This window comes from Bufo gargarizans, chromosome 4 (assembly GCF_014858855.1).
Source record: "Bufo gargarizans isolate SCDJY-AF-19 chromosome 4, ASM1485885v1, whole genome shotgun sequence".
Lineage (NCBI taxonomy): Eukaryota > Metazoa > Chordata > Amphibia > Anura > Bufonidae > Bufo > Bufo gargarizans.
Window position 1 is genome coordinate 534,741,359 of NC_058083.1, and position 26,191 is coordinate 534,767,549.

The 26,191-nt window shown below is 44.4% G+C and overlaps 1 protein-coding gene and 1 long non-coding RNA gene across 2 annotated transcripts; both read right to left on the reverse strand.

The window, feature by feature from the left end:
- Window positions 1–2,035: 2,035 nt before the first annotated feature.
- Window positions 2,036–14,093, reverse strand: LOC122934785 (gastrula zinc finger protein XlCGF57.1-like). The gene is made up of 5 exons (XM_044290487.1): window positions 14,042–14,093; window positions 13,835–13,958; window positions 13,620–13,717; window positions 11,208–11,265; window positions 2,036–7,759 (listed from the first exon to the last, which is right to left on the reverse strand). Exons 2-5 carry the CDS (start codon window positions 13,917–13,919, stop codon window positions 6,435–6,437), a joined length of 1,566 nt encoding a protein of 521 aa, XP_044146422.1. The 5' UTR covers window positions 13,920–13,958; window positions 14,042–14,093; the 3' UTR covers window positions 2,036–6,434.
- A 58-nt stretch (window positions 14,094–14,151) lies between these two features.
- LOC122934846 lies at window positions 14,152–24,738 on the reverse strand. The gene is made up of 3 exons (XR_006388702.1): window positions 24,715–24,738; window positions 14,322–14,455; window positions 14,152–14,209 (listed from the first exon to the last, which is right to left on the reverse strand). It is a non-coding gene; the product is annotated as an uncharacterized LOC122934846 (long non-coding RNA).
- Between the last annotated feature and the right edge of the window lie 1,453 nt (window positions 24,739–26,191).

Genomic DNA, 26,191 nt, shown 5'->3' on the forward strand with positions numbered 1-26,191 from the left:
TCCCCGCTCCAGTACTGCCTGACACGGTTTTATTTTTACTAGGCCCATGTGCAGCACGAGGCCCCAAAACTTCCTCATCTCGGCTGCACTGACCGAAGTCCAGCTACCGGACCTAGCCAAAAAGGAGCCCGGGTGTTGAGCAATGAACTGTTGGGCGAACAAGTTGGTTTGCTCCACCATCAGATTCACAAAGTGGTCACTGAAAAAAAAACTTTAAAAGTTATATTCAGTGAAGCCCACTGTACAAATCTGGATTCCTGGTTGGCCGGAATCACGGGCTCAAAATCCTCTGGGGTACACCAGATAAGTTCACCAGTAGGGGGCTCAGGTGGACTTATCTGGTGGGCCGGAAAACTAGTACGAGCCACAGAGCTGCTCATACTAGTGTGGGCCACAGAGTCCCTGGCATGGGGGACCACCTTGGGGGCTCATCATCACTAGATGATAAGGAGGACGCGGATAACAAGAGGAAAGTGGGGTCATCGTCCTTCTCACTGGAGCTCTCGGAGCCAGAGGCAAGCTGGGCGTATGACTTCTCGGCCGAGAACGTCTGGCAGGCCACAGGGGAGTGTGTGTGCGTGTGTGTAAAACTTTATTTAGTGTGCGTGTGCGTGGGGGGATGGGTGTTCATGTTCACTTATACCATATCCTAACCCACCCTGAACCTAACAGAAAAAAAAAATGTAACTAAATAAAAAAAATGAAAGCCCCAAAAATGGAAAAAAATAAATAAATAAAAACATTCAAACTTGCTGGTCAGCGGTCCGAAGCTGATTAGCGGTGGGGTGGGCCATGCGCTAACAGTGGCTGGACGCTAAGAGTGCCGGCCACAGTAAGCTCACGCACAAAAAAAAAACATGGTGGCTCACGTGGGGGTGCTGGGCTCAGAGGTGGACGGACGCTCCTCTCTCCTGGCTCCACGGAAGCAGTGTGGAGGAGGAGAGCAGAGCTGGGGGAAGTTAACCCCCGCCCGCCGGTCCAGCCAATAGGATGCGATCCTGAGAGGTGATGTCACCGCCACCTCTCAGGATTTAAGGATGGTGATTGGTGGTGTATTATCCCACCACCGATCACCATCCTATTCCGGTTATTGGGTCACCGAAGACCAGAATGACCCAGAAACGTAGCAAACCGCAGGTCTGAATTGACCTGCGGTTTGCTGCAATCGCCGATATGGAGGGTTGACTCGACATTGTCATAGAGTGCCTGCTGAATGATTTCAGCAGGCACTCTGTTCCGATCACCGCCCGCCGGTGATCGGAAATACACAGGGTGTACCTATACGCCCTGTGTCCTTAAGGACTCGGACATCAGGGCGTACCTGTATGCCCTGTGTCCTTAAGAGGTTAAAGGCTATGTACACCTTTGGGGGCAATTTTATTAGTGCATTGTACTCATTATGAGCTGAAAATCATTATTTCAATTAGTCTTTATTAAAAATATGGAGTCCTTTTCTCTGTGGAGAGCTGAGATGCTCTTCTAGCAGAAACTGAATTTTCTCTCTCCTCTGTCAGTGAGGGAGCTAAGGATCTCCTTATCTCAGCTCTCTAACCTTATAAACACTCTTTATAGGTCAGTTCTTATCTTACTGATAAGAATGTGGCCTAATTAGGTGTTTATGACCTCTTAGTAGGTTGTTAGATGAGCGGTACAAAGTGTATGCTGTTATTTAATCTACAAGGACACCCAGGTCCTTCTCTACAAGTGACACTCCCAGTGTTACCTCCCTTATGACATATGAAGCACGGAGACTATCACTACCAAGATGCAGAACTTCACATTTATCTACTTTGATCCTCATTTGCCAAGTTGATGCCCAATCACTCAAAGTGTTCAAGTCAGCGTGTATTTTATGGACATCTTCAATAGTCTATAATTACTTGTGGAGGACCTAGAGATGTTTTTGGGCATGACAATGAATGTTAGAACTAATGCTCATGCCCAACATTTGGCCCGTGTAAAAGTTCTGCAGATCACCTGATGAACGCACAAAATACTTTTTTTATCAAAGAAAATGATAGTACGCTGTAAACAGTGATCTGCTCCCCAGAAACGATGAATCTGTACGAGGATGAGCGATAGCAGTAGCCACCACTCATCCCCAAACAGTGGAGGATATTGCTGCACATAATCAAGTAGGCAGTTATCAGGATGGAACAGTCCCACCACGATAATTGCCTGGTCGGTCGACATGTGTAAATCTGCCTTTAGATTAATTCTCAGAACAAAATAATATTAATGCTTATGTAAATGTGCAGAATTTCGATTCCCACTCCCCTTCCCTCTATCCCTTGAAGAACTTGGACATCTGACATTTTTCTATGTAACTATATGAGAAAACACTCTTAGATCCCATATTACAAAATAATGCACTGACAGTAGGGGTCAACTCATCTTCCGCTCTATGAATCAAAGAGAACTCTTGCAAAAACTGAGAACTTGGAGCCATTCTGTTTCTTTTATTGTATCTACATTTCAAGAAGCCACAGACAAATCACTTCCAGCACAAAGTATTGTGACCTCAGTGGTAATAATTGCAACAAAACAGACATATTAGGAGACTTTACACATAAGCAGCTCATCTCAGGTTCTACTATAGCATCATTACTGTTTGGATTTTCATTTTCATCATTGGATTTTCATTACATTGTCCAAAGAGTTTATTTTAATTATCATGTAAATTAGGCCAAGCTTTTGATAACGAAGCCTGTTTTCTTCCGTGTATTTTGTACTGTGGAGTCATACTGATGGTAAATGAGCCACAAAATAAAATAAAAATATGAGCCATAATACTGATCAGTAAGGAGACATTTATTCTTCAGTATTGTTATATGAAAGTGTAAATTAACCCCCTTTTCTTTAACCCTTTGTTTGTGGCATAAAAGAAGTTAAACAATTTAGATTACTAGTTTTTAGAGCAGAGATGAAGCTACATTGCATTTAGAAATACTTCAGACCTTTTCACTTTTTTTTTCACATTTTATGTTGCAGCCTTCTGATAAATTTTATTTTAAAAAAATCTAGTTTTCCCCCCATCATTCTGCACTCAGTACCCCATAATGAGAAAGTGAAAAGAAAATTTTAGAATTTTTGCAAATTTATTAAAAAGGAAAAACTATAATTTTGTATGGATATACACAGTAAGTATTCAGACCCTTTGCTATGACTTTGACATTTAGCTCTGGGCATCCCATTTCTCTGGCTCATCTTTGAGATGTTTCTACACCCTAATTGGAGTCATCTCTGGTAAATGCAGTGGATTGGAAATTATTTGGAAAGACACAGTCCTGTCTGTATAAGGTCTCAGAGCTGACAATGCATATCAGAACAAATACCAAGCCATGAGGAGGAAAGAACTGCCTGTAGAGTTCAGGGAGAGGATTGTGTGTGGAAACAGATCTGGAGAAGGGTACAAAAAAAAGAAATCTGCTCCACCGAAACCTCCTAAGAACACAGTGGCCTCAATAATTCTTAAATGGAAAGAGTTTGGAACAAGCAGGACTCTTCCTAGAGCTGGTCGCCCCACAAAACTAAGTAATAGGGAAGGAAGGCATTGGTAACAGAGGTGACCAAGAATCCAATGGTTACTCTGCCTGAGCTCCTTCTGGTGCACAACATACTTCCAACACTCATCTCCATAAAAACAGATGCTCTATTGGTCTGTTTTATTCACCACTTTTGTTGCTGTGGATGGTAATTTTAATATGCACAAGTGTATGAACTGGAGTGGACAGTGAAGTATGAAGGATGGACTAGGATAACCCTAATTTATTTCAGTAGTTCAATTGAAAAAGTGAAACTCATATTATAGATTTATTACACACAGTGATCTTTTTCGAGCGTTTATTTTAATGCTGATGATTATGGCTTACAGCTAATGAAAACCCAAAAGTCAGTATTTCAGAGAATTTGAATATTGTGAAAAATTAATATTGTAGATTCACGGAGTCACACTCTAATCATCTAATCAATACAAAAAACACCTAAGAAAGGTTTCCCAAGATTGGTACCTCAGTCTGGTTCAGTAGGCAACACACTCATGGGAAAGACTGCTGACTTCTCGAGTCATTGTCAACCTAAACATGGAGGGCAATCCACAAAAGGCCATTGCTAAAGAAGCTGGCTGTTCACAGAGTGATGTATCCAAGCATATTAATGGTAAATTGAGTGGAAGGAAAAGTGTGGATATCAAAAGGTGCACAAGCAACAGCAATAACTACAGCCTTGAAAGGAATGTCAAGAAAAGGCCATTCAAGAATTTGGGGGAGATTCACAAGGAGTGGACTGCGGCTAGAGTCAGTGCTTCAAGAGCCATCAAACACACACAGACATGTCTAGGACATGGGCTACAACTGTCACATTTCTTGAGTCAAACCACTCATGAACCAGAGACAACGTCAGAAGCGTCTTACCTTAGCTAAGGAGAAAAAGGACTGGACTGCTGCTCAATGGTCCAAAGTCCTGTTTTCAGATGCAAGTAAATTTTGCATTTCATTTAGAAATCAAGGTCCCAGAGTCTGGAAGAAGAGTGGAGAGGCCACAATCCAAGCTGCTAGAGGTCTCCACAGTCAGTGATGTTTGGGCAGTCATGTCATCTGCTGGTGTAGGTCCGTTATGTTATATCAAGTCCAAAGTCAGTGTAGCCATGGTATCACTGTGCTTGATTGGCCAGCAAACCCACCTGACCTAAACCTCATAGAGAATCTATGGGGTATTGTCAAGAGGAAGATTAGAGACAGAAGACCCAACAATGCAGATGAGCTGAAAGACACTATCAAAGCAACCTGCTCTTCCATAACATCTCAGCTGTGCCACAGGACTGATCGCCTCCATGCCATGCTGCAGTGATGTAGTAATTCATGCAAAAGGAGCCCCGACCAAGTACAGAATTTTGTATTAAAATATGAATTTTGTATTTGGTCTTATATAATATTAGAATTTTCTGAGATGCTAACTTTTGGGTTTTTATTAGCTGTAAGCCATATCATATACATAGCTGTAAGATATAGAATTTATCACTTTTTGAACTTAATTAGTAAAATGACTTAAAAATTAACTTTTGAATGATATTCTAATTTATTGAGATGCACCTGTATAACCAGGAATGTAGTGAGTTGAAACATTTATCCATATCTGCTATAAAAAAAAAATAAATCCCGTGGGCAGATAGGGAGAAACATTAAGAATGTCAACCATCACTGCAGCCTGCACCAATCTGGGCTTTATGGTAGAGTAGCCACAAAGCAGCCTCTCCTCCGTAAAAGACACATGAATACCTGCCTGGAGTTAAAAAAAAAAACACCTAAAGGAGTCTGACTGTGAAAAATAAGATTCTCTGGCTTGATGAAACTAAGATGGAAACTTTTTGCCCTGGATCATAGCCTGGGATTGATGGGTCACCTTCCAACAACACAATTACTCTAAGCACGCATCCAAGACAACACAGGAGCGGCTTAGGGACAACTTTCTAAATGTCTTTAAGTGGCCCAGCCAGAACCCTGAACCTAATGGAACATTTCTGGAGAGACCTGAAAATGGCTGTCCACCGACATCCCAATCCAATCTCACAGAGCTTGAGAGAATCTGCAGAGAAGAATGGCAAAAAATCCCCAAATCCTGGTGTGCAAACCTTTTAGAATCATCCCCAAGAAGACTGTAGGCTGTAATTGCTGCCAAAGGGGCTTCAACTACCTCCTGAGTAAAGGGTCTGAAAACTTTAGCTTTTCCCTTTCAGTAAGTTAGCTAAGAATTCTAACATTCTGTTTTAACTTTTTTAATTATGGGGTATGGAGTGCAGAATGACAGGGAACTACTTGATTTCTTTTTAATTTTAGCACAAGGCCACAGCATAATGAAATAAAAAAGAAAAATAAATGATCTGAAGGCTTCCTGAAAGCGTTGTATGTGTTACAGCCACAGTACTGATCATGCAGACATAGTGGCGTTGTCTAAACGATCAGTGTTGTAATAGCGTGCCTCTGGTTTTCTGGGGACATCTGCCTATACAGTTCTGCTATACCACAAGGAGTATATTTGTACAACAAAAGGCATCCTTAGGCAGCAGTTCTTAAAATAAAGCAAACACCTGCAACAGTTCTTACGTTGCACCTGTGCGAGTTCTTCGAGGTTCAGCAAAACCTGTTCTGTGTGTAAAAAATTTAGCAAATTCAGAACATTAAAATGGCCTCTTTCCTGTGTAAACTTATAGATGTTTTCTAACATTTGATTTCTGTCTAAAATATCTCCTACAGTAGCACACGGAAATAGATTCTCTCCTATGTGAGTTCTCTGATGTTCAACAAGAACCGTTTTCTGACCAAAACATTTCCCACATTCTGAACATGAAAATGCCTTCTCTCCTATGTGAGTTCTTTGATGTTCCAAAAGGCCTGATTTCTGGCCAAAACATTTTCCACATTCAGGACATGAAATGGCTACTCCGCTGTGTGAGTTCTCTGATGGGAAAGAAGAATCGACTTGAGTCTAAAACATTTCCCACATTCTAAACATGAAAATGGCTTCTCCCCTGTGTGGATTCTTTGATGTTTCACAAGATTTCTTTTCTGACTAAAACATTTCTCACATTCAGGACATGAAAACGGTTTCTCCCCTGTGTGAGTTCTTTGATGTTCAACAAGATCCGGTTTATAGCCGAAACGTTTGCCACATTCTGAACATGAAAATGGCTTCTCCCCTGTATGAGTTATTTGATGTTCCAAAAGGCCTGATTTCTGGCAAAAACATTTCCCACATTCAGGACATGAAAATGGCTTCTCTCCTGTGTGAATTCTCTGGTGTTTTTTAAGAACCGATTTTCGACTAAAACATTTCCTACATTCCGAACATGAAAACGGCTTCTCCCCTGTGTGAGTTCTTAGATGATCCACAACATCTGATTTCTTTGCAAAACATTTCCCACATTCCGAACATGAAAATGGCTTCTCCCCTGTGTGAATTCTTCGATGTTTCACAAGGTTTGATTTCAGACCAAAACATTTCTCACATTCAGGACATGAAAACGGTTTCTCCCCTGTGTGAGTTCTTTGATGTTCAACAAGATCCGGTTTATAGCCGAAACGTTTGCCACATTCTGAACATGAAAATGGCTTCTCCCCTGTATGAGTTATTTGATGTTCCAAAAGGCCTGATTTCTGGCAAAAACATTTCCCACATTCAGGACATGAAAATGGCTTTTCTCCCGTGTGAATTCTCTGGTGTTTTTTAAGAACCGATTTTCGACTAAAACATTTCCTACATTCCGAACATGAAAACGGCTTCTCCCCTGTGTGAGTTCTTAAATGATCCACAACATCTGATTTCTTTGCAAAACATTTCCCACATTCCGAACATGAAAATGGCTTCTCTCCCGTGTGAATTCTCTGGTGTTTTTTAAGAACCGATTTTCGACTAAAACATTTCCTACATTCCGAACATGAAAATGGCTTCTCCCGTGTGTGAATTCTTTGACGCTCCATAAGTTTTGATTTCTGACTAAAATACTTTTCACATTCTGAACCTGAAAGTTGTCTTTTATCTTTATCAATTATTTCATGCACAAATTGTTTAGACTGATTCTGTGATTGACTCAGTGATTGATTGGACAAAAGATACTTGTGACCAACGGTATCGGTAGATAGATCTCCACTGTGAAGGTCTAAGGGTACATTAGCATTTATTGAATTAGCTTGTGTGACATTGTTATCTTCTACTTCTTCATATAAAAGGAGATGTTCATGGGAGTCTCTCGTCTCATCCTCACCTGAAAAAATTTATATATTTTCTTATTTTCTCAAAGTATAGTATCTATATAACGGATATGAATGGAGGCAAATGCAGCATGAACATATATGTGAAACAAATATATAGACACATATTATGAGTTAGGTTTTAACCAGGTTAATAAAACTCATATCAAATATCCATGGACAGATATTTCCTGAAAAAGAGTTCCAGATAAAAGACTTAAAGGGGTTAAGTTTAAGCTTCGTTCGGCAGACAGCCGCTTCCCCCATACACATACAAATTCGGCTCAGCAAAATATGTCTGTGTACACCATAGGAGAGCGGAGCAAGCTGCTGCCAGACAGTTCTAAAGGTGTCTTATCTCCCAGGTGAATATATGGATTGGGAGAAAATGGGACATTTCCGGAGGAGAGTCAGGAACTCCCCACAGACATTAGTGTGCCAGCCGAACCCACGGTTCTTGACAGGTTCATCCGACAAAAGTATAATGTATATGGCCAGCTTAAAAGCTTATAGGAATGAAATCATGGTGTTCAGTTGACAAGGAGGTGTTAATGAATGGTTGCCTCTGACATCAGATAGAGGGTTTTCAATAATCACACCATGTATTTATAATCGGGGAACATATTTGATCAAAAATGTGTGTGAAGAGCTTTCATTTATCATGTGTAAAAAGGTATAGTAACAATGTAATCCAGAATTATCTCTAATACCTTTAAAATAGGAGATATGAATGGATCCAGCCAAGTCCCTTTCGGGCACCTAGAACCAGACAAAAATTAACAATCCTTCCGCTTTCCCCTCCTTCCTGGTGGGCCATGCCACTGGAATAGATTGGCCAGGCCTCTCTCACTCTGACTGTGGAGTGCAGGCATGCTATCTCCTGCTTTATTAGAGCTAGTGCATGCATACCCTATTCTTTACCAGTCAATGGCTGGCCATTGTGGGGAACTTTAGTCACCTTCTGCTGTTGGTAAGTGCCTGAGCAATAGAGTCTAGTCCGCTATGCTGTTATACGTTTGTCTGCCCGTGTACTGACTTCTGTCTGTTTCCCAGTTTTGACCTTTTGCTACCTGGCCTCTCTCTAATCTCCATAGAGACCCTCAGCTGCCCATCCTGACTTTGGACTGTTTATTGGATTGCACAAACTCTGCCTGTCCTGACCTTGGCCTATTACCAACTATGGTTTTGCCTGATCTCTCAGTGCTCAGCACAGGTGTCTCTTGACCTTTGTGGGTCAACAGTCACTAAACAGGGACTACTTCAGGAGATAGTGGCCTGGTGGTTCCCCTGCTCCAAAATCTAAACCCCTGTATATTGTGAAATATTGAATATCAGAGAGTCCATTTACTGTAGATAACTTGAGGAGTAACCCTAAACCAAACTGTTTTTAGAGCACAGAGATCCACATCCGCTACTTAACAGTTTGCCTGGATCCTACTGGCTAATCTAAGATCAGACTTCCTAAAATATTTAGGAAGTTGACTAGTCAACATTGATGCCAAGAGCAGCTTCTGCAGTATCCCAATTCTATCTTAGCCCACTTAGACTCCTGCAGCTCCTGTGCTGCTACCTTCAGCCAATGTGTCTGCATAACCACCTCCACCAGTTTGCCTCCAGCCTGCACCTTTCACTCCCTCACACTTCTTGAACCAGTGTACTATTCAATTTGAGTTGCAGGCTCATCAGTTTCCTATAGACTGGTCCAATGTAACATTCCTGGTTTGCCTCATCTCTGGAGAAGCCCTTGCCTAGGCTATCCCCCTCTGTAAGCAAATTGGCCAACTGATCTATAATTTTTGGGACTTTTGGCCACCTTCCACAAGGTCTTCGAGGAGCCTGTCGTGCCACCTCTGTGGCCTCTTCACTCCCGCACCTCTGTCAGGCCAGCTTCACTCTGGAACAGTATGCCATACAGCTCTGCTACTTGGCTCTGAACTGCTGCTTTCTGGAGAGGTGTGTCCGGGCATAATAAGGATGAATTGGCAGGTGAAGAGGCACTCTCTACCATAGATAATGTAATTATCCTGGCCGCTTGAATCCATCTCAGCTTCAAAGAGCGCTTCAAGGTGTCAGCATGTGAAAGCCGAGTTCCTCGGCTGGCATCTTCTTTTCAAAGGCCCATGCAACCTTCTTTGTCTCCTCCTCCAAAACCCAAGCAATTGGACAAAGTCAAGCTGTCCAAAGAGGATCATCTGCATAGGTGCAGCAGTGACTGTACTGTGCTTATATTGCAAAGAGCCTGTTCCCTCCTCATGGGAAACCCCAGTGCCTAGGGTTGATTGGATGGATAACCCTGGGCAAAGTCAAGTTCTTCCTGAAGCTGATATTCCCTGTGTCCTTACCATGCAGTGAAATTTGGTTTACCTTGTAGGCCTTCCTGGACTCCTGCATCAGGCCTTGGTAGCCCAATACCATATCCCTTCTAAGCAGTTGGAGAGGCCTTTGGTAGTCGCATCTATCAATGGGATGACACTTATGGAATCCATGAAATGTCAGCGTGCCCATGGATCTCCAAATGAGAGTCTTGCTCACAGAAAAGATCCTATATCCTGCCTGTTTCTACTAGTATCCTCCTTCTGGGATTTTGCACTGGGGATGACTGTCGATTCCGCTGCTTGGCTTCTGAGCAACCACCCATGGCTTCATAGGCTCCCAAGAATCTACTGGGCCATGGTTCATGCCAGCTACGCGTATATTTTTGATAAAACGGAAGGTAGTTACCACACAGAGCCTATGACTGATTGGGCTCCGGTCTGGCACCATGCCTCCTAGTGGCCAAGACTATCCATTATTTTTATCGGAGACTTAGGCTATGTTGGACTACATAAAAAAAACTTGGAGAATTTGATTTGAATACCTGTGGGTGACTAGTGGTGGATGGCATTCAACACTCCTGAAAAGCACTATGAGCATTTAGTCATGCCCTTTGGCCTCTGTAACACTCCTGCAGCATTCCAAAATGTGGGGGCTGTGGCCACTGCGCCACCAATGAATATAATTAACCCCTGAATACAAATGTGGGCGGCGGGTGCTGGCTGTATCACACAGCCGGCACCCAGCCTCAACGATGGGGCGAGGCGATCCGCCGAACCAGGTTAATTAACCGCTCAGGTGCCACACCTGAGGGGTTAATTGACAGGGTTCATGGGATCGCTGTGCCCTGTCATGTGGCCGCCTCTATAACAATGTACAGAAAATAAATATACAATCAGTAAATAAACTGATAACACCTCCATGTGAGCTGTGATTAATGCCGAGGAGACGAGTGATGATCTCCTTGGCAGAGGACATTGCGATTATCACCTACATCTCTCCAGGGAGATTAAATATGGACTTGACATAATTAAAACATAACTCATAACAATGATGAGGACGAGGTTTCTCTGAACTTTGTATAAGTTTTGCCATTAACAAAGGAATTTACAGTCAACAAGATTTATACATAAAAAAAAGGACTCTAACCTTTCACAGACACAGATCCGAGGTCTTCGAGTCCACTTGTCATTTCACCAGACATTTCCTGCAAAGATCCAACATTAAAGACATGAAGAAAACAGAAAAGGGAACCTGAGTTTCTCTTATATCCAGGTGAAGGTTAGAAACCCCTAGAAGACATGAACCAATCTGCCCTAAAGGAGAAGGATCTCCTCAAGTGTCGGTCAGACAGGATCAACATTCAGACAAGTGTTTTAAACATCAGCAGAAAGGTTTGAATTGATCTGATCCTATCCTGGAGGGGGCGCTGTGCTCATCACCTCCGGTTCTTACATTATTCTATAATGTCACAGCTTTTACAGTGAAGAAGCCTTTTATCAGCGCTGGAGACTGAACCTTCTTACATTCATATATTTGTACAGTTTTATCAGGTCTCCCCTTAGATATCTCCTCCCAAGACTAAATAAAAATTCCCTCATAACTGAGGGTCTCGGGCCTCTTATCAGTTTTGTTGATCTTTGGACTTATTTTCACGATTTGGTGCTTAAAGGGGTTTTCTCATCTGAGATATTGATATATATAACTCTAGGCTATGCCACCAATGTCAGACAGGTGCGGGTCTAGGAGGTGTGACCCACGTCTATCTCTAGAACGGAGCTCCAAAAGTGAACAGGAGTGGACCATGTATGTGCGGCCGGCCTGCTTATAATTTATATGGTAGCGCCAAAAATAACCGGACACTGGCTTGGCTAATTATGGCACTTTAATACAAGTGAATGAAGCGGTGGCCGCGCTTTCGCTGTGCTCTCTCCATTCATTTCTATGGGACTCCCTAAGATAGCCAAGTGCGCCACTTGGCTATTTTTAGCGGTCCCATACAAATTAAGGAAGGACGGTTGCGCATCTGCGGAGTGTTCTCCTTCACTTTGAGAGCTCCGTTCTTGAGTGATGTGCCACCAATGTCTCAGGTAAGATAATCCCTTTAAAACTGAAGTACATATTTTAGATGGGGCTGCGCTCATCATACTCTGTAAATACAGCATTCTGCCTTAGAAGCAGCTGACTGGCATTGTGCTGTTAGTCTACAATTTAATCCACATTGAATGTCAATTGCCAAGTGGATGTCGAAAAAGTTGGAGGTTTAAAGGGGTTGTCCTAGGATTTAAACACGATAGGTGACAAGTGTCTGATCGTTGGGGGGTGCACTGCTGCTTCATTCAGCTCTATAGGGCTGCTGGAGATAGCCAAGTGCTGCACTTACTTCTCTTTGGCAGTCCCACAGACTCTGAATGGAGCGGTAGCTTGCATACTCAACCTCTGCTCCATTTATAAAGGAAGTATGGGAATCCTCTTCTAATGATCGGTGGGAGTCACAAGTTGGACCTTCACAGACTGGACACTTATGGCCTATTCTGTGGACTGGTGAAAAGCTTAAGCCTTGGGCAGCCCCTTTAAAGGGAATACTCATCGGAGGTCAGTGTCAGCAGTATTACTCATGGTTAATCAATGTGACAGATTCCTTTTATCACAATCTTTTATGAAACCAGAAACCACTTTCAGCCACCAATAACCAGATGCAGTAGCGTACAGTATACTCCACTGCTGCTGGGGGGGGTCAGTAGACGGAGCGTACAGTATACTCCACTGCTGCTGGGGGAGGTCAGTAGAAAGCTCCATTACATCAGTCTTTAGAGGATTTGTAGAAACCTCAGCTTCATCTGCAATACGCAGCCCTGCAGGGTATTGCGAATGTGAGGTCACGGTTACTGGGCAATCGAGGGTTGCTCTTGGTTACTCACAGCTCTTTAGCTTCAGTTCCATATGACAGAAGCAGTCAATCACAAGCAGGCTTTTACAGTAATGGAAGGCAACAATGTTCTTGCAAGATACTCAGAGGGTTAAATACACTCACAGATCAGGCTGCACCTTTTCCTCAGAAATCCTGTGCACTATTCCTCAGAACTCCTGTCTGTCTTGATCCCAAGGCCCGTATGCCCTAATGGTGGCTTTATCCTTGGTAAAGAAACTTCCTCAGGTATACATCTCCTTGCATTAAATAGATTTCTCTGCCCTTCAGCTCTGTTGTCTGGCTGGAAACACTTCTGCTCTGCAGTGTACTTTGTAGGAACTGCAGGTCTCTTCTCAGGAGGCAACTCTTCCCATGGTAACAACTTCTGAGTTAACTCTGGCTCAAGAACCTCAGGCAGGCTAGACTGCACTCCCTAGCCTCCTGGACTATATTGCCCTTTCCCTGTCTGGGCCTAACTATATATATTAGGGGTTCCCTATCTCCCTCTACAGCCTAGGAGGAAGTACTACACCCTAACAGGCCTGATATACAAATAAACAGGAAAATGACAAAACATCATATAACATACAATGACTATATTAACCCTTGTGTAGTGCCCACAATTACCAAGTGGGACACTACACATCTACCTGATGATCCAGTGGGATATTTGGTTTCTCCTCTGGACAGTCCTGGGAATACGGAGGACTGGGACATCTCTCTGGTGGATTTCTCTGACTGGATCCATCTATAGGAAATACACACAGTGACTGAATACATCGTCTATATGGGATGATCAGATGATGGAGGAATCTGACCCTCATAACTGTTCTCTCCTGTACAGTCATGGAAGGTCTACTCTTACCCGGTGATGTGAGGGACTGGGGATTCTCCATCATGATGTCCTTGTACAAATCCTTGTGTTCTTCTAAATACTCCCACTCCTCCATGGAGAAATAGACAGCGACATCCTGACACCTTATAGGAACCTGACAACACAAGGACACAGTCATTACCAGACCCATCCCTTGGCGTTATTGTATAATGTCCCAGCATTCCCAGCAGCGCTCACCTCTCCGCTCAGCAGCTCAGTGATCCTGGTGGTAAGTTCTAGGATCTTCTGCTCATGTATCAGGGAATGAGGTGGAGGCTCGGTGATGGGGCTCTGGGTCCTGCTCCGTCCTCCTGACACACGGGGTGTCACACACTCACCAGACGACTTCTTCACTACTGTGTAATCCTGTGTATGGGGAGACGCCGATCACTACAGAGATTCTAATAATCCTTCACCTTTCCAGTCATTTCCCTGGTTTATTACTAGAGATAAGAGTGATGTCATGTGAGACACTCACCTCTCCAGTTATCAAGGAGATGATCTCCAGGGTGAGGTCTAATATCCTCGCAGCCATGAGGTCTGTGTCCTTCTCCATCCTTGGTGGGTCATTGATGAAAAGGACTATTGTCTTTTAAAAGAAAACTAGAGAACCTGAGGGAAACATTGAGGATTGAGAGCAAAATTGTGTTTAGAAGAACATCTTACATGAAGTAAAGTGAGTAATCAGTAAATCTGATCGTTGGAGGTTCAACCGCTCGGATCGCCACGAATCACAAGAATAAGGTGTAAGAGTGTATAGAGCGGTGGTCACACATTTATGCTTCTGCTCCAATCAACTCCATGGGACTGCCGGAGATCGCCGAGCTCTGTATTCAGCTTCTCTTTGTCAGTCCCATAGAGTTGAATAGTGTGACCACCGTTTCATACATTCTGGCAGCTCATACTTGTGATTGGTGGGGATCCCAGTGGTCAGACCCCCACCAATCAGATACTTATCTTCTGTCCTATGTGTATGGAATACATTCCTATCATAAGACAACTCCATTAAGGATTACTGATAGCACACTATACATTGCATCTTTCATATGAATGTTAGTCGGCAGTGCATCGTTCTATGTAAAGAGGTGGAAATGAACAGCTGGATGAATGATCGTAAGGACTGACTGATCGCTTAAGTGGCCATTTATTGTAATTAAATGCCTGTGTAAACGGTCTTTACGGTCACATTCACTATTTTTAGAACCAATTGAGGTCAATGAGGCTAATCACAGGGCTATCTTTTAGCAGCCAGTGGACAACAAAAAATAGCACATGTTGCGGCCAGACAGAGCGTTCTGATGATCAATAGGACTGTTTTTAACAGATGAATAGAAAGGAGTGCACCCGTTTGACAACCATTAAAAACAGGTACACCAAATGCCATTCAGGGGTTACAATAAAAAAATAAAAAATACTCACCTCATCCACTTGCACCCGCAGGGACACTCTCCTCACTGCAGGCTTTAGGACCTGAAGCTCTCAGCGTGGTGACGTCACATGATGTGACGCCATCATTCACGTGCAAGTGGGTGAGTTTTTTTTTATAGATCCATTAACACTACTGGGGATGGGGGGGGGGCAAAATTTATACCGGGGGCACAACTGGACACAAATATATATAAGGGGCCATTATTTATATGGAGGGGGTACTATGTGGGAAACTAATACTGGGGGCACTAAGGCGCCATTATTTATACTTGGGGCCATTATTGGGGGGGCATAAAATAAGTGCCTTCAAGGCCAATAAACAACACCAGTGTTTAAAGGCAATTAAAAACTGAAGCGAAATGGTCATGAAAACCAGACAGTGTGTCCGTGTGAATGTAGCCGGGGACATGGACATGTCGTATTTTGTCTTTCCCTGACCGACAGCCCCCATACATTTGAAGAGGACCATTTTAACAGCCATTTTTTCATGTGAATATATTCTAAGGGCCCATTCACACAACCATATTTACGGGTCCGCATCCGTTCCACAATTTTGCAGGAGGGAAGCGGAACCATCCATTTAAATCGGGACAGCACACCGTGTACTTTCGTTCCGCAACCCCGCATTTCTATCATAGATCTGGCCATGTGCGTTCCACATTTGGCCGGAATCTGTGTTTTGTGGATTTGCAATTAAATATATATATATATATATATATATATATATATATATATATATATATAGTAGGAAGTCTCAAGGGGCCGTCATTAATGGAAGGCATGTGCCACCGAGTCACCTGGCCTCGGTGAGGTAAGAGCCGGTAGAGCTAATGCTGACTGACACTGTTTGGTGTTAGTATGGCTGTGAAGCCGATCCGGGCTCTTACTGGGAGTAGCCAAAGTGCTCCAGGCCGGGTCTTTATTGGCCGATATAAAACCCAGCCGCCAGTCTCAGCTGTGTGCGGTTTATCCTCCATCTGACAGAGAAGCTGGGGAGTCTCTGTTTTGGGATCTGTGAATTTGTGCCGTGCTAAAGGGCTGAGATCCGCATGACGGGAAACAGGCCCCTAAAGCCGTGGACTGCGGGTGGAAAACTGCTAAACAGGTGAATATTTTGTTCTATGGACATTGCATGGTGTGAACGAACACCAAGACTGTGAACGGTCATTTAATTTTTTCCTTATGTGTGAATAAACACCGAACTGTTTAACCACCTCAGCTCCCCTAGCTTAAACCCCCTTAATGACCAGACCACTTTTTACAATTCTGCACTACACTACTTTCACGGTTTATTGCTCGGTCATACAACTTACCACCCAAATGAATTTTACCTCCTTTTCTTCTCACTAATAGAGCTTTCATTTGGTGGTATTTCATTGCTGCTGATATTTAAACTTTTTTTGTTATTAATCAAAATTTACCGAAATTTTTGCAAAAAAATGACATTTTTCACTTTCAGTTGTAATTTGTTTTTTAAAAACTACATTTCTATATAAATTTTTCTCTAAATTTATTGTTCTACATGTCTTTGATAAAAAAAAGTGTATATTTATTAGTTTGCGCAAAAGTTACAGCGTTTACAAACTATGGTCCAAAAATGTGAATTTCCGCATTTTGAAGCAGCTCTGACTTTCTGAGCACCTGTCATGTTTCCTGAGGTTCTACAATGGCCAGACAGTAGAAATATCCCACAAATGACCCCATTTAAGAAAGTAGACACCATTCGCTAACTTGTAACAAAAAATAAAAACTTCCATGAACTCACTATGCCCATCACGAAATACCCTGGGGTGTCTTCTTACCAAAATGGGGTCACTTGTGGGGTAGTTATACTTCCCTGGCATTTTAGGGGCCCTAATGCATGAGAAGTAGTTTGAAATTCAAATATGTAAAAAATGGCCTGTGAAATCCTAAAAGGGTAAGAGAAATATCTCTCTAAAAGACAACTTTTCCCATTTTTTTTATACAAAGTTGTCATTTGACAGAGATATTTATCTCACCCAGCATGGGTATATGTATGAAGACACCCCAAAACACATTGCCCAACTTCTCCTGAGTACAGCGATACCACATGTGTGACACTTTTTTGAAGCCTAGGTGGGCAAAGGGGCCCAAATTCCTTTTAGGAGGGCATTTTTAGACATTTGGATTCCAGACTTCTTCTCACGCTTTAGGGCCCCTAAAATGCCAGGGCAGTATAAATACCCCACATGTAACCCCATTTTGGAAAGAAGACACTCCAAGGTATTCCGTGAGGGGCATGCCGAGTTTATAGAAGATTTTTTTTGGCACAAGTTAGCGGAAATTTTTATTATTTAAGTCTCCCTTTCCGCTAACTTGGGAAAAAAAATTCAATCTTTCATGAACTCAATATGCCCCTCAGCGAATACCTTGGGGTGTCTTCTTTCGAAAATGGGGCAATTCGTGGGGTGTTTGCACTGCCCTGGCATTTGAGGGTCTCCGCAATCATTACATGTATGGCCAGCATTAGGAGTTTCTGCTATTCTCCTTATATTGAGCATACGGGTAATGATATATATATTTTTTCCGTTCAGCCTCTGGGCTGAAAGAAAAAATGAACGGCACAGATTTCTTCATTCGCATCGATCAATGTGGATGAAAAAACCCAAAGGAGGGGAAAGGCGTCTGCCAGGACATAGGAGCTCCGCCCAACATCCAAACCCACTGAGCCTGTATGCCCTGGCAAACCCGATTTCTCCATTCACATCAATCAATGTGGATGAATAAACCATTGCCGGGATTTTTATTTCTTATTTTTTTTATATACAAAGTGTTTGCCAAAGCATATGAACACCGCCGCCCCCTCAGCTCATAAGCCTCGGCAAACGTATCTTTTTTACTGCAGAGGAGAAATCTCGTCTTGCAGCGCCGCATACACCGACTTTTGTGTAATCTGACAGCAGCGCAATGCTTCTATCAGAATGCACATCAGTGCTGCAGCTGGTTCATCGGTTGGTCCACCTAGAAGGTAAAAAAAACAACAACAAAAAAACAGGCCGCAACGCAATAAAATTTATTAACATTAACTTTATAGAACATTTGAACAGAACATTAACTTTTAAAAACTTTTTTGAACTTTTGAAACATTAACTTTTTCGCTTACCTGTGATTTTTTTTTTTTTTTTACCTTTTATAGGACAAACCTCTCCTTCCCCATGGGACAATGTGCAAAGCGCAAATCGCCCAGAGATGTGGCGAAGTACATTATGCACTTTGTCCCAGGTGAAAGGAGAGGTTTGCAGCAGCTGTGAGTGAAAGGGCCCTAACAGCCCTGTGTGCCTGTCCTGTGTAACGCAATCCCTATGCTAAGTGTACCTGTGTGTGGTACTTCCGCAAACACTCCCCTAAGAATAGGGCAGGGTGGTCAGGGCAGTCAGGACAAAAATAGCGGGTGTCACGCCTTATTCCACACCTGCTACAGACAAAATTTTTTGGTGGCGGTTGGTTTGAGGTACCAGCAACGACACTGGGGAAATGTCGCTCGTGTAGACGGCTCACTACACTGGTGGATGGGGCCACGGAACCTCCTGGATACAGGAGGTTCTCGATGATCTCTTCCTGAAATTTGAGGAAGGATCTTGTTCTCCCAGCCTTACTGTAGAGAACAAAACTATTATACAGAGCCAATTGAATTAAATGTACAGACACCTTCTTATACCAGCGTCTGTTCCTGCGGGAAAGTAAATACGGAGCCAACATCTGGTCATTGAAGTCCATCCCTCCCATGAGCGAATTATAGTCGTGGACACAGAGGGGCTTTTCAATGACACTGGTTGCCCGTTCAATTTGGATTGTCGTGTCTGCGTGAATGGAGGAGAGCATGTAAACGTCACGCTTGTCTCTCCATTTCACCGTGAGCAGTTCTTCGTTACACAAGGCAGCCCTCTCTCCCCTTGCAAGACGGGTGGTAACGAGCCATTAGGGGAAGCCCCGGCGACTAGGTCGCGCAGTGCCACAGCAGCCAATCTGTTCTAAAAACAAATGCCTGAAGAGGGGCACACTTGTGTAAAAATTGTCCACATAGAGATGGTACCCCTTGCCAAATAAGGGTGACACCAAGTCCCAGACTGTCTTCCCACTTCTCCCCAGGTAGTCAGGGCAACCGACCGGCTCCAGGGTCTGATCTTTACCCTCATAGACACGAAATTTGCGTATAGCCTGTGGCCCTTTCACAGAGCTTATACAATTTGACCCCATACCGGGCGCGCTTGCTTGGGATGTATTGTTTGAAGCCAAGGCGCCCGGTAAAATGTATAAGGGACTCGTCTACGCAGATGTTTTGCTCAGGGGTATACAAATCTGCAAATGTGGTGTTAAAGTGGTCTATGAGGGGCCGAATTTTGTGGAGCCGGTCAAAAGCTGGGTGGCCTCTGGGACGGGAGGCGGTGTTGTCACTAAAGTGCAGGAAACGCAGGATGGTCTCAAATAGTGTCCTGGACATGGCAGCAGAGAACATGGGCATGTGATGAATTGGGTTCGTGGACCAATATGCCCGCAATTCATGCTTTTTTTGTTAGGCCCATGTTGAGGAGAAGGGCCAGAATTTTTTTTCATTCGGAAACTTGGACGGGTTTCCCCCGGAAAGACTGGGCATAAAAGCTTCCCGGGTTGGCGGCTATAAATTGAGTGGCATACCGATTTGTTACGACTAAGTCCGACTAAGTCCAAGAGCTCCGCAGTCAAGAACAGCTCAAAAAACCCCAGTGCCGACCCGAACTCCAGACTGGGCGGCGAAAGGGGGAACTACTGGTGCGGCTGAAGTTGGGGGCTGCCAATCAGGGTTTGCCAGCACCTCAGGGACTCTAGGGGCTCTACGGGCCTGTCTGTGCGGTGGCTGCGATGGGGGAACTAATGCACGTGCCACCGTACCAGCTTCAACTGCCCTTTTGGTGCTCGCCACTTCACCATGTTGTACAGCAGTGCTGGTACTAGGTCCAGGATGGGCTGCGCTGCTGATGTATGCCTCACCACGTAATCAGACAGCGCCAGCCCCACTCTGCTGCCTTTGAAGCAGATCCTGCGCAACCTGTGGTCTAGCAACACGGGGCCGGGTACGCCTGGTGGTATCAGGGACCTCAACCTCCTCGTCCGAACTTTGGGTCAGACTGCCACTGCTTTCTACAGGTTCATATTCTGACCCACTGGATTCGTCAGATGAGGGTTCCCATTCCTCATCCGACTGGGTCAGAAGCCTGTAGGCCTCTTCAGAAGAATACCCCTTATTTGCCATTTGGTCAACTAAATTTAGGGGGTATTCCCTGAGACTACCCAAGAAAAAAAGCAAGCCTGTCTTACAAATGGGAGGCTAGCGAAGTACCGGAAGCCGCTGCGATTGATAAAAATTATCAAAACTGATTTTTATATCGCCGCAGCGCTTGTGAAGTGATTGTGCAGTGATCCAAAAAAATATTTTTGGGGTCGCTGCAGTGGGGCGGGCGTGGGTGAACGTACGCGTGGGCGACCGATCAGGCCTGATCGGGCAAACACTGCGTTTTGGGTGGAGGGCGAACTAAGGTGACACTAATACTATTATAGATCTGACTGTGATCAGTTCTGATCACTTACGGATACTATAAAAGTTCCAATGCTGATTAGCGATATGCTAATCAGCGAATCAGTGACTGCGGTGCGGTGGGCGCTAACTACCTAACAAAGGGGCCTAAACTATCCTAAAACCTAACAGTCAATACTAGTGAAAAAAAAGTGACAGTTTACACTGATCACTTTTTTCCCTTTCACTAAATGATTGACAGGGGCGATCAAGGGGTTAATTGGAGTGATGGGGGGTGATCTGGGGGATAAGTGTACTGTTTGGTGTACTCACTGTGATGTGTGCTCCTCTGCTGGGACCAACCGAGGAAAAGGACCAGCAGAGGAGCACAGAAGCCATTTAACACGCTCAGGTGTGAATCCAGCCTTACGCTGGGTTCAGACCTGAGCGTTCGCGATGGAGCGCTCTGTATGCGCGATTGTACGGGAGTTTGCAATTGCGCATACAGAGACAAGCGAACACCTATTGTCGCGCGTTCCCGCTGAAGTCTATGTACGGGAACACGCGACAAGACGCCCCAAAGAAGCTAATGTACTTCTTGGGGCATCGGGCGTTTTACAGCGCGATCGTACGCGCTGTAAAACGCTAAGGTGAGAACCATTCCCATAGGGAATCATTGGTTCTTGCCTGTTGAGCGTTTTACAGCGCGTAGGAACGCGCTGTAAAACGCTCAGGTGTGAACCCAGCCTGACTCTGGTGGAGAGGACAAGCAAAACTGTGCAATACCAGATCCTTGTTTAAAAATTGCTCCAAAAATTTCCAGCTGACAATGCTGGCTGCAGAGTCCGTAGTTCCTTGGGAAACCGAGGAGGGGAGACGAGGGGAACACACAGCAGTTCCAACAGAGGCAGGGCAACACTCTCCAAAGCTGAGACAGTTTCATGACACCCCGCCAGCACCCTCACCCTGATGCGTGGCCTAGTGTCACAAGGAGGGAAACATTTTGGAAGATGGTGAAGGAGTACATAGCAGACTGTGTCAGCATCCTCAATGATCCATCAGTGCCTTACAACTACTGGGTGTCCAAGCTGGACACGTGGCTCGAACTTGCGCTCTACACTTTGGAGGTGCTGGCCTGCCCTGCCGCCAGCGTTTTGTCTGAGCGTATATTTAGTGCTGCTGGTGGCATTATAACAGATAAGCGTATCCGCCTGTCAACTGAAAATGCTGACAGGTTGACTCATATAAAAATGAACAAGGCCTGGATTGAAAATTACTTCCCTACTCCACCAGAGGAAAGCTGCTGAACATAAAGGCACTTTAAATGTGTTTTTTATAATGTACTGAATGCACTGTATTCCCATGTTACCCCTTCCACAACAAACAAGGGTAAATGGTTGAATCTTCCTTTTTCTCATCCTCCTTCTACTCTTCCATCACATCAACATGCTTATTCGTCACATATAATGCCCTCGCATATATTCCCTTCGCATATAATGTTTTACAGGGTCAGCTCACATGCAGGCCCTCGCATATAATTTTTTATAGGGGCAGCTCACCAGCAGGCCCTCACCTACAAACTTTTACAGGGTCAGCTCACCTTCAGGCCCTCGCATATAATTTTTTAGAGGGTCAGCTCACCAGCAGGCCTTTACCTACAATCTTTTACTGGGTCAGCTCACCTGAAGGTCCTCGTATTTAATTTTTTTAAAGGGTCAGCTCACCAGCAGGCCTGCACCTTTAAATATTTTACAGGGTCAGCTCACCAGCAGGCCCGCACCTCAAATCTTTTACAGGGTCAGCTCACCTGAAGGCCCTTGCATTTAATTTTTTAGAGGGTCAGCTCACCTGCATCCCCTCGCATATAATGTTTTACAGGGTCAGCTCACCTGAAGGCACTCGCATATAATGTTTTAGAGGGTCAGCTCATCAGAAGGCCCGCACCTAAAATCTTTTACAGGGTCAGCTCACCTGCAGGCCCGTGCACCTAAAATCTTTTAAAGGGTCAGCTCACCTGCAGGCCTGCACCGTAAATCTTTTACAGGGTCAGCTCATCTGCAGGCCCTCACTTAATTATACCTAATAGGTAATTTGCGCGCACGCTGCCTTGCTTGGATGTGGTAGTCGTAGCTGTTTCTTAGGCTCCCTCTCCGGAATCAAACTATAATTCCCCCGTAACCCATGGTCACTATGGTTTGGGCTGAAAATAACATCGAGAGTTGATAGGGCAGACATCCAAATGGATAGTCGTTGTCACGGGGACGTTATCTAGAGTCACCAAAGCGGCAGCAGGCCCTCGCCCATGTTTTAGATGGTCAGATCAGCAGGCCCTTGCTCCAAATGGTTTTGAGGGTCACCAGCAGGCCATCATCAATAATTTTTCAAGGCTGTGTATGATGCCCTCCTTTATGTGTAATAAAGGGTGTATTGTAGTGCCGATTCCTTGCAATTTCTGGCAGCCCTTTCACTTAGTGCATAGGCTTTATGAGTGTAGGAGTCCCACTACCTGAACAATTGTACCACAATGTGAATGAGGCCCTCCTTTATGTGATATACAGGTTGTATCGGAGTGCCTCTTCCTTGTGATTTTTGGCAGCACTTGCACTTTATATACAAGTGAATATACAGGAAGGAACGTTTTATAACAGTTTTTCCTCTAAAATCAATTTTTTTCTTCGGTTTTGTGCGTATTATTGTCAGTCTGTAAAAGTGGCGTACTACTCAGACAACACCGTTCCCAGCTGTCACGGCGTGGAGTGGGGGGAACCCCCCACCGTGCCTCGGCGTTCACTGCAACGCAGGGAACAGGGAGCAGGATACCTCCTAACGCGATCCTGAAGATCTCTCTAAAATCCTAATGCATGACCTGCCTCAGAAGGTAAGGGGGCTCATGCTCTCCAATCTAGAACCCTAGGTATCCCTGCTATGCCCTAAGCCTGAAGACAGGGCAGAGACCATCCAGCACAACGGATGCATGGTGTCTCCAGAAACCCAGCAGCTGGCAACCAACTAGACAGGGTTCACAGCCAAACGACAGGTAAGAAACAAAAGGCAATAGACAACCTAGGTTACCAGAACTTACCTGCCGCCGACGAGATGGAACGGAAACGCACTGTCTAGATGTTTTCTTAAACCCCTCCAGGAAGGCAGCCCCCTTTATGAGGAAACACACTACAACACAATAACCTCCAAACAAGGCCCACCCCATAACAACATACACCAGGTGGTAGAGGGAAAACAGAAACACGCTGGTGGGGACACACAGAGCAAGGGAAACAATATAATAAATAAGGATGGCTCACACAGACAGGAACATTCAGCCAGGGAGCAAAGCTCCTACACAGACTGACAACAAAATCAAAACTGACCTCAGCCTCCACCACACAAACATATAAGGAGGCCTGAGGTCACACCCACCACACCTAGCAAACACACCTTAACCCCGTGCACACCAAACGGAGAAAGTGCACACATACAAACGCACGTTGCCAGAGGCAACCGCATGCATTGACACCGAGCCGCCTAGCAACAAGCTCAGGCTGCTACACTGCCAACAACACCATGTTGCCAGCGGCAACCGCATGTGAGACTATCAACTAACAGCCCTCACCTGCGGTAAACAACCAAACCTGGCCACTGGCAACTGCATGTGGTTCTAAGAGTCATGACCATGACCATAGTCGTGACACCAGCAGAGACCTGCGAGTTCAAGATGCATCCAGACATCCTCCCCATGCTGTTCCCGAACCATTTCAGTGGTGTTTCCATCAATTTCTGACCTTTTCCTATGAACCAGACGCCCTCCCCTCTTCAGAGCAGCAGGCGCCTGGTTTAATGCTCGGGTTCTCGGTCAACACTATATATCACCTATAGAACCGCTCTATTCTAATAAACCCAGAACCAAGACCAATAACTGGCCTGCAGATCTCACCTCCTGGGGCTGCAGGACCTGCGATGACGTCACACTGGTCACATGACAGGAAGTGCTGAACAGTGAAACACCTCCACTACTTTACTCCTCCCCTCATGTGACTGTTCACATGACCATGACATCATCAAAGGTCCTGTAGTCAGAGTAAAATGTCTGCAGATAGGTAATGCCTACAATGTATGGGTTCATGGGAGGTTTAGGTCACGTGTGAATCTGAGATTAGTCGTGGTGAAAATTAGCTAAGTAAATAATGAAAGTGGGGCACACTCTCAAAGTATAGGGATCTTTATTAACACTATTGGTAAGAATGCAGAAATGACAGTAATATTAAAAATAAAATGCAGAAAAAAGTTAAAATGCAATAGGTATAAACAATAAAATTAAATTAAATTTAAACCTTAAATTATAAATGATCATAAAAACACAATGGGTAAAAATATATTAAATACGATACTATAGTCAATATGCGCATGGATCCCAATATAAATTTTCAATGCGAACAACCGGTCACAAAATATAAACTCACTGGTTACTAGGTATAAAAAGTCCCATACACGGTTAATATGATGTTGTATATAATTTTGCAGAAAAGTCCTTACTTGCCAATTTTTAGCAATGATCGAAAGCGTATGCAGCCTGTAAGTTTTGCGTTATATGATATTCAGGCTGTTCATACGCACAGCGGCGTCCCGCTGTATTTAATAGCAAAGCGATCGCTTATCGATGGTTTGTAGAGGCTTACCCGAGGGTCTTTTGCTGCTGGATATTATGCTCTCGACACGGCGTACCTGTCTTGGTTCCGGTCTCAAGAGCTGGTGTCCAGGTTTGAGTTTTTGGCCGCCAGTGAAATTTGTTTGTTGCACGCGGTGTCGATGTCTTTCATCACCAGCGTAGCAGCGATAATTCACTTCAGCGGCTCTCTGGTTAAATGGCAGTTGTCCAGACTTCCTCGGTTTTGCAGGATCTTTCTACTCCATAGGGGAATTGCTACCAGACGTGTTTCGGGGATTTACGAAAATGACCCCTTCCTCAGTGGTCATTTTCGTAAATCCCCGAAACGCGTCTGGTAGCAATTCCCCTATGGAGTAGAAAGATCCTGCAAAACCAAGGAAGTCTGGACAACTGCCATTTAACCAGAGAGCCGCTGAAGTGAATTATCGCTGCCACGCTGGTGATGAAAGACATCGACACCGCGTGCAACAAACAAATTTCACTGGCGGCCAAAAACTCAAACCTGGACACCAGCTCTTGAGACCGGAACCAAGACAGGTACGCCGTGTCGAGAGCATAATATCCAGCAGCAAAAGACCCTCGGGTAAGCCTCTACAAACCATCGATAAGCGATCGCTTTGCTATATTAAATACAGCGGGACGCCGCTGTGCGCATGAACAGCCTGAATATCATATAACGCAAAACCTACAGGCTGCATACGCTTTCGATCATTGCTAAAAATTGGCAAGTAAGGACTTTTCTGCA